Source organism: Dendrobates tinctorius, unplaced genomic scaffold (assembly GCF_039654945.1).
Source record: "Dendrobates tinctorius isolate UK_male_01 unplaced genomic scaffold, ASM3965494v1 ptg000102l, whole genome shotgun sequence".
Lineage (NCBI taxonomy): Eukaryota > Metazoa > Chordata > Amphibia > Anura > Dendrobatidae > Dendrobates > Dendrobates tinctorius.
Genome location: NW_027361770.1, coordinates 37,633,001 through 37,646,580, shown reverse-complemented (window position 1 = coordinate 37,646,580; position 13,580 = coordinate 37,633,001). Strand labels below are relative to the sequence as shown.

At 44.1% G+C, this 13,580-nt stretch overlaps 1 protein-coding gene across 1 annotated transcript in view; it reads right to left on the bottom strand.

The window, feature by feature from the left end:
* The window catches only part of LOC141099782 (dynein axonemal heavy chain 5-like), a 587,253-nt gene that overhangs the window by 468,299 nt on the left and 105,374 nt on the right, over positions 1-13,580 (bottom strand). Inside the window, exons 17-20 of the mRNA XM_073587845.1 lie at positions 12,392-12,565; positions 11,854-11,943; positions 3,264-3,419; positions 2,813-2,952 (exon numbers count right to left, since the gene is read on the bottom strand). Of these exons, the coding sequence (XP_073443946.1) occupies positions 2,813-2,952; positions 3,264-3,419; positions 11,854-11,943; positions 12,392-12,565 (560 nt within the window). The remainder of the gene's footprint in view (positions 1-2,812; positions 2,953-3,263; positions 3,420-11,853; positions 11,944-12,391; positions 12,566-13,580) is intronic.

The window sequence follows — 13,580 nt, the reverse complement described above, 5'->3', positions numbered from 1 at the left end:
CTGGAATGCTAGACCTGTTATTGCTCGATCTCACGTGCCACAGCCTCGCGTATCCCTCTAGTAAGCTTGATGCATACCACGGGGCCATGCCAGAGTCTCGGACGTTAACGGAATAAAGCTGAGAAATCGCTAGCACAACTACAAATGAACATACCACACCACACCCAGAATCGACAAAGCTTGCAATCTGTCCATCTTTTCTGTAGCTTGTATGGTAGTGGTTTCCCGGGTGCTGTCCAATTAAGCCACAGGCTCCACTCCTGGTGGTGCCCTTTTGGACATTCCTTTAAGGTTCAGCTTTGCAATCATACTGCCCCCTGAAACCAAAAACTTTGCCTCCAGGGACGCTGTTTGGAGATTCGTGGGAATAACGCCGCCCGATCAGCAGTCGGCATATGGGTCGCCCTCCCAGGGCTGTGGGGTACTCTGTACCGGGCCGGTGTCAGTGGGATGTGTCACCGCAGCGGTGACCTGGACGGTGGCCCTGGGCGCCCATATAAATGGCGTGGTTTAATGGTAAAGAGTTTATATAGATAGTTTGACGTCACCTGTGGTGTTCGGCATCATAGATGTTAGGCCGACGCTGCATGCAGATCCTCTGGGACTGATGGAGTTGTGCAGCAAAGATGGTGAAGCTCCCCACAGGTGGAGCTGGAGTCCCAGGGAAGTGTAGATGTAGTGATGGGGGAAAGGCACAGGCGGTGTAGGTGCTGATACCCAGATGTAGCGGTGCTGGAATAACTGTAGGACACCAGAGCGTGCAGTTCCAAAGCTTTACTCACAGTCTGCAGGTTACACAGATGCCTGCCTCCGTGCTGTGTCTTCCGGGTCAGGACCTCCGCCAACCTCCGGGACCAGAATGGAAAGCTCCCTTCCAACACTCCGCCAACATGTACCTTCCTGAACGTCTCCTTTCTAGCGATTGTGGGGAAAGCACTCACAGGACCGTGGTTTACTGAAACGCCTCCTGTCTAACAGATGTTCCTCAGACTTTACTTGTATGGCAGACAGCTGTAGCCTTTTCCTTCTGCCTCTCACATGTCGATGCTGGGGCCTCCGAGCCTTAGTTGGGTACAGAGCATTTATAGCTGCTACTTCCCCCGGTTTCTGCTGCAGGAACGTCAGTGTCCCTACAAACTCTGAGACCGGAATCCGGACCATGCGCTCCAGCTAGGAGTGAGCCTCAACTCTGCTCATCCTCCAGCTCCCCTTCTGACGTCCACACACTTCCCCTTCCCTGCACAGAGTGCCCTAACTTACCTCCTCCCGACCACAGAGAGCAGCTCCTCAGCAGTCAGGTTCAGAGGTCTCCCTGCTGGCCTGGAGTGGGAAATGTGTTGTGTGTTGGTTTAACTGCTAGAGAGATCCTTCGTTGCTCCCAAGCTTGACAACACACTCTCTAGGAGAAAGGCAATGCCACAGTGGCGACCGTACTCTTGGAGACGCCACAAGTGCACTGAGGCCCAGCCACTGCTGGATGATGCTGCTTGTACATTGACCCAGACCACTACATTCCCCTCGCACTCTACACAGCCAGAATCTGACCCAGAGTTATCTCAGGTTCCCCTTCCCGCATACTATACCACCTTACACGGGGACAAAGAGGAAGGTGCAGATGAAAGTGCAGGTTCCTTGAGCAGGTGGGGGGGCATACTCATGGGCGATGGCATTGGCACAGGGCACCGCATAGTACGCAACAGTCTCTCTGCCGGTGTGAGGGCCTAAACAGCCAAGTGCAGTGAGATGGAAGATGGGGACGACAAGGAGTTCAGAGTAGTGCAGGGATTCCCTAGCAAGGAGACTTATATAATTGTTTTCAATGTTGGGACAGAAATTTTTGGGGAGCACTATACTCTGGTGAATGATATATGGGGCCCACCATACACTGGAGCATTCCAAAGGTGGACATCAGACACTGGAGCAGCATTTACAGGGCCCATTATACACTAGAGCAGTAGAAATGGGGCCCATTATATATGGAGCATTATTTGGGCCCATAAGACAGTGGAGCTTCATCCATGGGGACCAACATATACTGTAGCATTATGTGGAGCTCATCATATACGGTTTGAAACATTATATGGGAATAATGATTCCGTATGGAGAAATATATGGGCCTCATTACTCTGTATAGCACACTAAGCGCTGGCCATAATACTGTATGGAGTTATATACTGTCCGTTTTTGGAGGTATTGGAGAATTTAAAATGGATATCAGTCATGAGATGTAAGAAGTGAAGTATTTTTCATTGTACTATACTGCTATTTCTCTGCCGTATCGGAGCATCTTGAGTTGTGATATGTGTTAAAGGGGCGCTCTTTGGCCCTGGGCCCACGAAAACCTGGAGCCAGCCCTCCCCCCTACAACTGTAGCCATATAACCCCCATTTTTCAGTGCGTAACTAGTATTATGAAGTTAATTAAGGTTGACAAGCTTCAGTAACAAGAATTTATGCTTTTGGCATTCAAATGGGCACTGTTGGTGTGTTTCCTGTCCTCCTCTCACTGCCGACTTTAATTCTCCATTGACTTACATTGGGTTTCGTGTTTCGGGACGACCCCGACTTTTCCCTATAGTCGGCCGATTTTGCTCGACCCGACTTTTGGAAAAGTCGGGTTTCATGAAACGAAACTCGACCCTAAAAAACGAAAAGTCACTCAACACTAATGGTCATGTATAGTTCTCAATAATTTGTAATTGCATAATAGATGCATCCCTAAACTGCAGGTATGTAGTGAATATTATGATACATTTTTACAATTACAGTATACCAACCGGTAATAAATACTTCTTTTTAGAACAAGTACTTACTTGATTTGTTGCATTTTAATCTGCTGCTCTCTAGTGGCAATGCTATGTATGACATCGGGAACTTCAAAACCCATCTTACGAAGGTATTTTGTTTCATATAGAACTTCCAAAACTATAGGATCCAGGTTAACATATAGTTCCTACATAGAAGCAAAACAGGTATTAGATAGTGTAAGGCAGCGGCTTTCTAATCCGTGCGGTAATTAGGCAGTGACCCAAAAAAGTTCAAACATAAATGTCTTTATTTTAAAAGTCACAAACAAAATCCGGAACTTTACCCTTTGGTTTGCAGCCAGAACATCCATATCAGTCACTGTATCACTCGTGGATGCGTCAGAAGCTTTGCTTTCTGTGGCCTGTGTTCAGACTCAGTCACACAGATTTGTCCTGCACAGAGCCTCCTGCTCTGCTGCTTGCAAACAACAAGATTAAATTGTGTATCATTAAATACCTTTGTGTCTGGATGTCGGACCAGCAGTGAAGCATGCAGGCCAGTTTTGGCTATTTCCACACATCTGCACCATCCTCTGTAATACAGCAGCTCAAACTCCATTAGGACGGCAGCCATTTTGTTGTAGCTCCGGATAATTTTTTTCATTTCAATGCCCTAAAAAAAGTAAGCAGTACACTCTCAAGAATGAACATATTCATTTCTATGTAAAAACAACTAGTTGTTCAGATATTTAGTATTTTTAGTGCCTTTAAACTGCTTCAGGATTCCAAAGATGCCAAGAGGCTAAAAGAACTGACCTGACCATACTTCAGGCGATCTCTGTTCTGAACACACTCTAAACTTTATAACAGAATAGGTGGGAAAGCTCAAAAGATGCTCAGTCATTATTTTGAGCATTTTGTCAGCATTTTTGTTATCATTTAGACTTCATTCCAACAATAAGCTTTCGGAGAGTTTTTGACGCTGTGTATTTTAGAAAAAATGCAAGTAACCTATTTTACTAAATGGGTGCAAATAATCTGCAACATCAAAAACTCATCATGGTTAGATAGCCTCAGCAGCTCTTTCAATATTAAATGGAGTTTTAAAAAATCTGAAAAATTCCAGCAAGAAAGACGCCACAAAAAAAATTTTGGAAGGGCGCTAAACAAAAAAACCCAGGCAGGCAATAAGATAGAAAATGTACTCACAAAACGACAAAAAAAAAAAAAAAAAAAACACTATAAAAGATGGTTTAGGTAAAAAAAAAAAAAAAAAAAAAAAAAAGCTTTTGCTGAAATTTCTTCCCCTTGAAAATTCAGTTGGTTCGGTCACCTGGTAAAGACATAGTGTGCACATAGCCTTAGGCCTCTTTCACGCATCAGGTTTTCGCCGTCAGGCGCGATCCGGTGCTTTTGACAGAAACCGGATCCGGCGAAATGCAATGCCGGATCCGGTTTCCCCCCCATTGACTTGCATTTGCGCCGGACGGCCATGCGTTTCATCCGGTTTTCGCCGGATCCGTCCGTCTTTTTCACACAATGAAAGCCTATGAGCGCCGCAATGCGCCTGATCCGGCGAAAGCCGGATCCGGTGGCCGGATCCGGTTTTTTTGGTCTGAGCATGCTCAGTAGCTCTGCCCACAAGACATATATATAAAAGCAAGACAGTGGGACCCACAGCCACACCCAACATGCCACCCAAGAAAGCAACCAAGCGCAGCAGGAGAAGGCAGGAGACCACTGCAGCACCATCAGCACCACCACCACCCCAAATGGAGCAGCAAATGGAACATGCTGAGGAGGGGAGGCCAGCAGCAGATGAGAGACGGTAATTATCAAATCCCCCATTCCTCCAAACTAGGGCTATTGAATATCAAGATATTCATTGGCCCTTTGTTTCTCTTTTTTCAACAGCCGCCCAATAGATGCAGCAGCAGCAGCAATGGCAGCAGCTGGAACACCACCCACAGGCATGGAGTGTGGCCACCAGGAAGACAGCACATCTTCTTCTGGGAGCCCTCCCTCGCATCGTCAGCGTTTGACGGTAAGTTTTTATTTCCAAAATCCATCATCTCTGTAATATATGTCTATTCATTGCCTTTTATTTCAAAACAGGAATCACAAGATGAAGAGGAGCTCCCAGAAGAAGAAGGAAGGGGTGGACAGACACCTGGAGTGGGCTCACAATTGGTAAGTTTTTTGCATCAAACGCAGAAACACAACATCACACTACACACAACACATAGAAAACAATGTTCTGCAGACCACACACAGCAAACAAATGCCTACATCCAAAGACATAACATTTTTTGTTTTCTTCTCTAGTCTTCCCAATCTGGTGCTCGGCCAAGAGGTCCTCGCAGTGCCTCCCAGGGTCGTCGGCGACAGCAACGCGGCGGTCACCAGCGTGAGGATGGAGGACTCGATGTGGACCACCTCATCGATCTCGTCAGAGAAAGGGAGCCGCTCTGGAATATGGCTGACCGCCGCCACGCTGACCTTATCGTTACCCGACGACTCTGGGAGGAAATCTGTTCGAGGTCCTCCCAGCGGCTCACAAGGAGCGATGTTCGGGCCCAGATTAAAGAGCGTAAGTATATACAGTACCGGTTGCTTGATGTAAACCAGTGTTTCCCGAACTCCAGTCCTCGTGGTCCCCACGGATCATGTGTTCAGGATTTCTATTTACTATGGAAATCCTGAAAACATGACCCCTGGGGACCATGAGGACTGGAGTTTGGGAAACACTGATGTTGTATACTAACCACTTTGTCCTTTCTCGTTTCAGGGAACAGAATTGTGAATCGGTGGCGGTCTGTGAGGTATCGTTTCAAGAAGGAGTTCAATAAAGAGATGCGGGCCCCGAGTGGATCTGGAGGACGCAGGAGCAAGTACAAGTACGCAGAAGCCCTGTCGTTCCTCCGGGAAACAATGGTCACTAGAAGGTAAATATTACACACCACATGTGAAAAAAAATGTTAGATGTAAATTTTTTTTTTCAGCCAGGGCCATACCATGTCACTATTTTAACTTTTTTTTTCTCTTTATTCCACAGCACGGTGAGCAGCACTCGGGAGCCTGCACGATTGGACCCTTCTGAGGCGATCCCTGAGAAGACCGGCACCGAGGGACACTTCGACCGCCCCGGTACATCTGCACCTTCCCAGCCTTCCCACATATTCGACCCATCTGTCCCATCCACCAGCACAGGAGCATCGTGGCCGCCTACATTACATGATGCTGCTGGTGAGGAGATCGCTTTCCCTTTACCCCACCCTTCTGCCCCTGCCACCTCTAGTACACCTGCGGGTACTGGGCGGCAGCGGCAGAGGGGTCAGGAAAAGACTTATGCGCCAGAGTTCTTGCATCTGAATGCATCTTTCCAGAACTGTCTAAAAGTCTTGTCAGTGCAAATCTCCGCAGGCTATCAGCAGATCAACTCCAGCATTCTGGAGGTGAAGACACTTCTGCAAACCATGCATTCAGAAGCAAGATCTTTGCCAAACCACACCTTTTTCAGGTCTGTTGTGGAGCGCATGGAAACGCTCTCTCCTGCCCAGCAGATGCATGTAATGCATTCATGCCACGCTGCTCTCCAGCAAGTTACCTCCCAACCTCCTCCTCCCACCACAGTAGTTCCTCCATCTACACCCCCTCCAGCCACTTTCCATCCTCCCCCTCCTATTACATACCAGCAACCTCCCCAGCACCAGCAACCTCCCCAGCACCAGCAACCTCCCCAGCACCAGCAACCTCCCCAGCACCAGCAACCTCCCCAGCACCAGCAACCTCCCCAGCACCAGCAACCTCCCCAGCACCAGACATCTCCCCACTTCCAGCAACCTGCCCCATACCAGACATCTCCCCACTTCCAGCAACCTGCCCCATACCAGACATCTCCCCACTTCCAGCAACCTGCCCCGTACCAAACTCCTTCCCCATACAACTTGCCATCAACATCATCTGCTCCTACAGTCCCTGCCCAACCCTCCACTCCACCACCCACCACCTCTTCTGCTTCCCACATGTCCACCCATTCTGTAGTTTTTTCCACACCTTCACCTCTAATTGTTCCTTCCCCACCACGATCCCAGTGTCGAAGTGTCCCGCAGCCTCTCCAGCAGTATTTCCACCACACACACTACACAGATTTATAATGTGTGTATTTAAATAAAAATGACCAGTTTTATGGTTTCAAAGCTTTATTAAACAAGTTTATTAAAATTTTAAAAAAAGTTTACTAAAAAACATTTTTCAATAAAAGTTAAAATTATTTTACACTGGTTGTCTGTCATTTCTTTCTGCGGCGAAAAAGGTTAAATACAGGGTATTTAAAAGGTGAAATGGTATTCAAAACTAGGTATATAACTGTGGGTAAATTTTAGCTTTTTGCCACAGTTGTGTTCCTGGTTGTGTTTGAAGCAAAGTATTTCACCTAAAAAGTTGTGTTTATTGTTGGTGATTTCCTAACAATGTACACAACTTTTGTTAAAAGGTGAAATACTTTGCATAAAACACAACCAGGTACACACCTGTGGCCTAAAGCTAAAAATAGAGACCATGACAAGATAGCCAACTTTGGTTGGCAAAGGTACATACTGTTGGTACAGAAGGTACACAAGTTTGGTTAGGGCACAAATCTTTCACACTCTGTCATCCTGCCAGTGTACTCTGCCTTGAGGTGACATAAAGTATAGTGCAAAATTGTCCCTCATTACTGAAACCGTCACAGAACTTCTAGTGGTAATGTCATGGTAATCTTGCAAGGTGGTTTCTTCAGAGGTGTCCTCAATGGAAATGGGTTCCTTGCAGATAACAAAATTGTGGAGTACCACGCACGCTTTGATCACCTCGTCCACAGTTTCTGTCTTGAGGTTGATCGCAGTCAATAGGACCCGCCATTTGGCTGTCAGAATACCAAAGGTACATTCAACCATTCTTCTTGCTCTTGTGAGGCGGTAATTAAAAATGCGTTTTGGTCTTGTCAATCCTCTGCTAGAGTACGGTTTCAAAAGGTGTTCTGACAGCTGGAAGGCTTCATCCCCTACACAGACAAATGGCATAGGTGGACCAGATGTTTGCGGCAGCGGTCTAGGTGGTGGGAACTGGAAGGTGTTTCCATACAGTTTACGCCCCATGGCAGACAGTTTGAAAACTTGAGAGTCATTGGAGCGGCCATAGGCCCCAATATCAACCGCAATAAATTTGTATTCCGCGTCAGCGATGGCCATGAGGACAATTGAAAAATATTTCTTGTAATTGAAATATTCCGATCCCGATCCAGCTGGCTTTACAATGCGGATATGTTTCCCGTCCACAGCGCCCAAGCAGTTGGGAAACTGACATATCTGTTGAAACTTGTCAGCAATTTCAATCCACCTCTCTGTTGTGGGCTCTGGTAAAAACTCTTCAGCTAAGGAGTCCCACAGTGCACGGCATGTGTACTTCACAATTCCAGATATGGTGGAAATCCCGAGTCTGTACTGGAAATGCAGTGACGAAAGGGATTCTCCAGTTGCAAGAAATCTGTGGGGAATTAAAAAACAATAAATTAGTTTTAAATCACAGCATTACATACCAAAACTGAGCTAGAACACTTGGAGATAGAAACTACCACCAACAAGATTGCAGTGAAAGTGTGCTCTGATGCGATCACATCCAATAAATGTGGCTTACCTTAAAGTCACCATCAGACGCTCTGCGGGTGAAACAGAGAAGCGGCAATAGGTGTCCGCTTTTCTTATGAGGTGTGCAATGCGCTCCACCAAGTAATCAAAATTCTCCATTTTCATCCTAACATATCCAAAAAATTTATCCGGGTTTCGTCGAAGGTCCATGCAGAGTGTAGAATAGACCCCACGCGTCATTCTCTTGGCTGTGATGGGGTGGATCCATAAACGTCGTCTACGATGCCTGATGCGCTGCTGTCTCGCTCTCTCCTTCTCCAGAACAATCACCCTCAAACGATTTGCCTCTGCTATAAAATCTGCCAAATTCTTCAAAATATTTCCAATGACAACATCCATCTTCGCCAGTAACTTGCTCTTCTCTCCAACCTGCACTTTCTCCTCTACAACCTGTCAAAGAAGGGCTGTAGGAACATGCTATATATAGTTTTCCAGTAGCCAATCCCGTTCGGAAGGCCACAAGGGTCAATTTTAAAAACCGGATCCGGCGTAATCAGTCGAAAAACGGATAGAAAAATGGATGAACCGGATGAGACGGATCCGGTTTTGTCTGTCAAGAAAAAGACGGATCCGGCAGAAAACCGGATCCGTCACATCCGGTTTTACGAAACATTTGCCGGATCCGGCGTTCCGGCACGACGCCGGATCGCGCCTGACGCCGAAAACCTGATGTATGAAAGTAGCCTAAGACGAAATGGTGCTGTGTCTCTTTCTGTTGATTCCCATGCGGTAAATTTGTTGCAGAAATGTATGACTGTCCAATTGTCCATGATTTAGAAATTACCCCATTCATATACAGTATATGGGAATATACATTATAGCATATATTCTGAGCAATTCCAACTCTACAAAAATTACTTTCTACCTGCCTATAAATGGGATGCCCAAGCTTATGATATTCATGATGCATTTTTAGGGTAGGTCATCAACAAAGGCGTAAACATTGCAAATTGAAAACTATTGCAGAGCACAGAGCCATTGGCTGCCCGCCCCGCCATATCTATACCATTTACAGACCAGTCAAAGGCCAACACCAGGCGGTACAATGACATCACTTCATTGCACCTCCTGCATAGGGCAATGGAGAAACAAGAAGCAGCTGGTCATTATGGGAGTAGTTTCCAGCATTGTTGGGTTTTTTTGTTTGGGCTTTTTTGTTTGTTTTTTTCACAGGACCACTGTGGAGGCCACAGTGGGTGACATTATTAGTGCCAAAACTGGGGATGCTACTAGTGTATGGGAGCCACAATTGTGAATACTATTGATGTATGGAGTCAAATGGGAAATATTATTTGTGTAAGGGGCCACAATGCAAATATTATTTATGTATGGGGTCAAAGGGAGGGACAATAATAATATCCCTCAATGTGACCCATGCATTAGCAATGTCCCCCCTTCCGGCGCTATATATTATTAATAATTAAAAGAGTTGTCCACTACTCAGATAATCACTTCTCAATCACTGTATTTCCCTCATGTAAAATACGAACACCTATACCCACCTCCGGCGCAGGTGCCCTTCCAGCGATGTCGGCATCTGCTCTCCTGATGCTCGCGTGACATTGCTAAATCACTCAGGCCCTGCTGCCAATAAACAGTCACTTCATTCCTACGTCCTTTGGACGTAGCTGACATTTGGAGGAAGTCTGAGAGCAGCACCAAGCTCTGACTTCTTCCGGGTGTCACCTTTGTCTAAAGAAAATGGGACTAAAGTGTCTACTGACTGGCTGCAGGGCTCTCGTGAAATAACAATGTCACATGAGCACTGGGAGAGAAGTTGCTTACGTTAGAATAGCGCACACGTCACAGGTGAGTATACAGTTATTATTTTGCATGGAGGAAATGATTTACAAAAGTGATTGGGAAAAGTAACTGAGGAGGGGTTGTCCGGGTAGTGGACAACTCCTTTAATTTATGGGGCCAAAATTTGGGAGGTTCCAACTGTATCAAGGCGCAAAAGCTGGACGCTACTACTGCATGGGGGCAGAAAAAGTGTACGTTACTACTGTACTGATGCCACTGTGGATGGTGCATTACTCCTGTATTTGGGCACAAAAGGGGACATAAGCATTCTTTATATATGGCCAGCAGAGAGGTGAACATTTCTGCTGAGTGGAGGTCACAAAGGGGAACATAACTACTAAAATAGTTTTTTTATTTTGGGGTATACCGCTATTGTAAGGGAACAAAAGGGAGGTACTATTATTGGGTAGGGGCTCAGGGTGACACTATGGCACTTTTTTCTTTTTTCTTTATCCTGCATAGTCTAGAATTGGGGGGGAAAGTAAGCAGGCTGATCTAGAAGTGATGATAAATCATTGCTGTCTGTCTGTGTGTCTGCGTGTAAGGCTTTATTCACATGTCAGTTTTTCTCATACAAGTGCTATTCGTGTTTTTCACCATTTATTAGTGGCAATATATAAACAAGTAAAATAAATAAATAAAAATGGTGTTGCGCATTCTTTTACCCTTGTGGTGTTATTTGTTACATTGGTTGTTTGGTAGGCTTTGTTCTTTAACAGCATGGCGATAATACTTGCTATTTGCTGACTTTATGACTGTATTATTTAGAAGTCTTACTTTGAAAATTATATTGTTGCATTTTCTTTGAGACATATTTTGCCTGCATTTTTTTTTTCCATTTACTGGGGGCAAACACTTTTGGCTTTATAAGATCTAGCAACACTATTGGGTCCATGTATCTTAGAAACATGGTTGGGGAGGGGAAAAGGTCCAAATTTTGCCCTGGGGCCCATAGGACTCAAACTGATCACCAATATCAAACCAGTGGGGAATCTAGTTTACAGCACTGAATCAGCCAGCCATTTTTATCTCAGGCAAACAGAAAAGTACACTGTGTGTTGGCACTTTTCAGGTGCCACAGCTCAGCTCCTACTCAAACAAATAGAAGCTGAGCTGCAGTGCTCAGGAAAGACCACCATGCACCGTACAGAGCTGTGCTGTCCCAGCTATGAACACGTTGTACTTCCAGCCATCTTGGGAAGAGGAAACATCCGATTAGTGGGGCAACCGTGAGCCAGACTCCCACCGATCTGATTTTGAGGACCTCTCCCAAAGATAGGACATTAATCTTAAAAGCCTTGTAAATCCCTTAAATGGCCAAAAAAGGCGAATATTGTAATATTACAGTGTAACTACAAGAGATAAATTCTTAGTCAGTTCAAATTAAAAAGGAAATAAAATTAGGTAACGGTTTATAAGCAAATAGTACAATATAATAAAACAAATCCATAATACAATATTTCTACACCATTTGTAAAAAATAGGCTTTTATATCTTCCATTTACTGTACATGGACACTTTTTCCTTATTATGTAATTAGAAGGCATGCTTGGAGAAAAGTAAAAGATAGTTTTTATATTGTTAGCTTTAAGATGATGGAAATAATGGACAACTAACCTGTAAAAGCTCCATTTTCAATTTGAGAAATCTCATTGGCTGGTCAATTTTTCTGTAGAGCTGCCGAGCCCACATAATTTTCCCTGTTATCTGCAGTAAGAATAAAGATAAATCTAAACCAATTTGCAAGTACTGTAGTAGTAGGTAAAAAACAAGACTAAATAACACATCTATTTGGTTATTTTTCATGTAAAACAACCAGTGAAACATATGCAAAGTACCAGTACTGCCATGTTGTATAAAAATCAATGTGCTGGAGAGAGTTGACTGGGAGGAGTTAAATCCTCTCCTGGAATGGAGCTATTGCACACTCAGCCAAACCTCTGGTGGCTGAGCTCCTAAAAAACAGGCTGTACACTATGTAAGATAAAAGCTCTAACAGCAAGAGAATGAAAGTGTGTAGAAAAAGGAAATAAATTACAAACTTATGTTCATGCTGTCTGACTAGCAAAAGCAATTTAATAACATGAGGATACCCCTTGTAGCTCATTTTTTTTTTAAACTTACAAACTGGAAAATAAGGAATGTATATACTCACCGGGGGAACATTTCGAGGTGTTGGAGGACTATCTTTATGCTTCTGGTACAGTTTCCGGACCATATCCAAATCGCGGCTGTATCGCTGTAGAACTACCATATATTTTTCCCCAAAGTCAAGATGATCCTTTCCAATTCTTTCAAATTTCACCAACAGATTCACCATTTGTTCAGTCTCAAGTATCAAAGTAGAACAAAATAATGCAGTGTGAATACCAAACAATACTATATTACATTGTCATTCCCAAGATTAGCGTTATCACATATACAAAAGGCATAGGCCCTGTCAGAATAGTTTTGGCATGCATATGCACCACCACTTCATTCATTCTCTATCAGATTGCATTCAGCTATCTCTGGCAGTCCTATAATGAATAAATGGAGCAGTGGCTAAGGTGTATAGAATATTGATATATGGGTCTTAAATCCCAGCGGGCTGAGATAGAGCCTTGTTGTTCAACAATCCAAAGACCTCTAAAGTAGGACCCCGCAGGTGGTTATGTTATAAATTACCTAGATGAGAATACTCCTTTAACCCCTTCACACCATGGCTATTTTCTGTTTTGTTTTTCATTTTTTTTTCCTCCCCTTCTTCCAAGAACCATAACTTTTGTAATTTTCCTTCTACATAGTCGCATGAGGGCTTGTTAATTGCGGGACAAGTTGTACTTTTGAATTACACCATTCATTCTACCACATAGACTACTGGGAAATGGAAATAAATTCCATGTGTGTTCAAATTGTAAAAAAAAAAAAAAAAGTGAAATTTCACATTCTTTTTTTAGGGGGGGGGATTTTTTTTTACCATGTTCATTATATGTTAAAACTGACCTGGAAATAGGATTCACCAGGTCAGTACGAGTAGCCAGATGCCAAACGTATAGTTTTTTCATTTAATTCGAAAATTTGTAACAAAAACATTTTTAGCTTTTGTCACCATTTTCTGAGACCAGTAATGTTTTACTTTTTCACAAAGCTGTGAGAGTTTATTTTTAGTGCCATAAGCTGACGTTTTTAGGAATACCATTTTGGGCTAGATAGGATGTTTTGATCGCCTCTTATTGTGTTTTATTGGAATGTTGCGGCAGCCAAAAGCCATAATTCTGGCATTTTGATTTTTTTCCTTATGCCATTTAGCGATCGGATTAATTTATTTTAGATTTTGATACATCAGAATTTTACTAACGCAG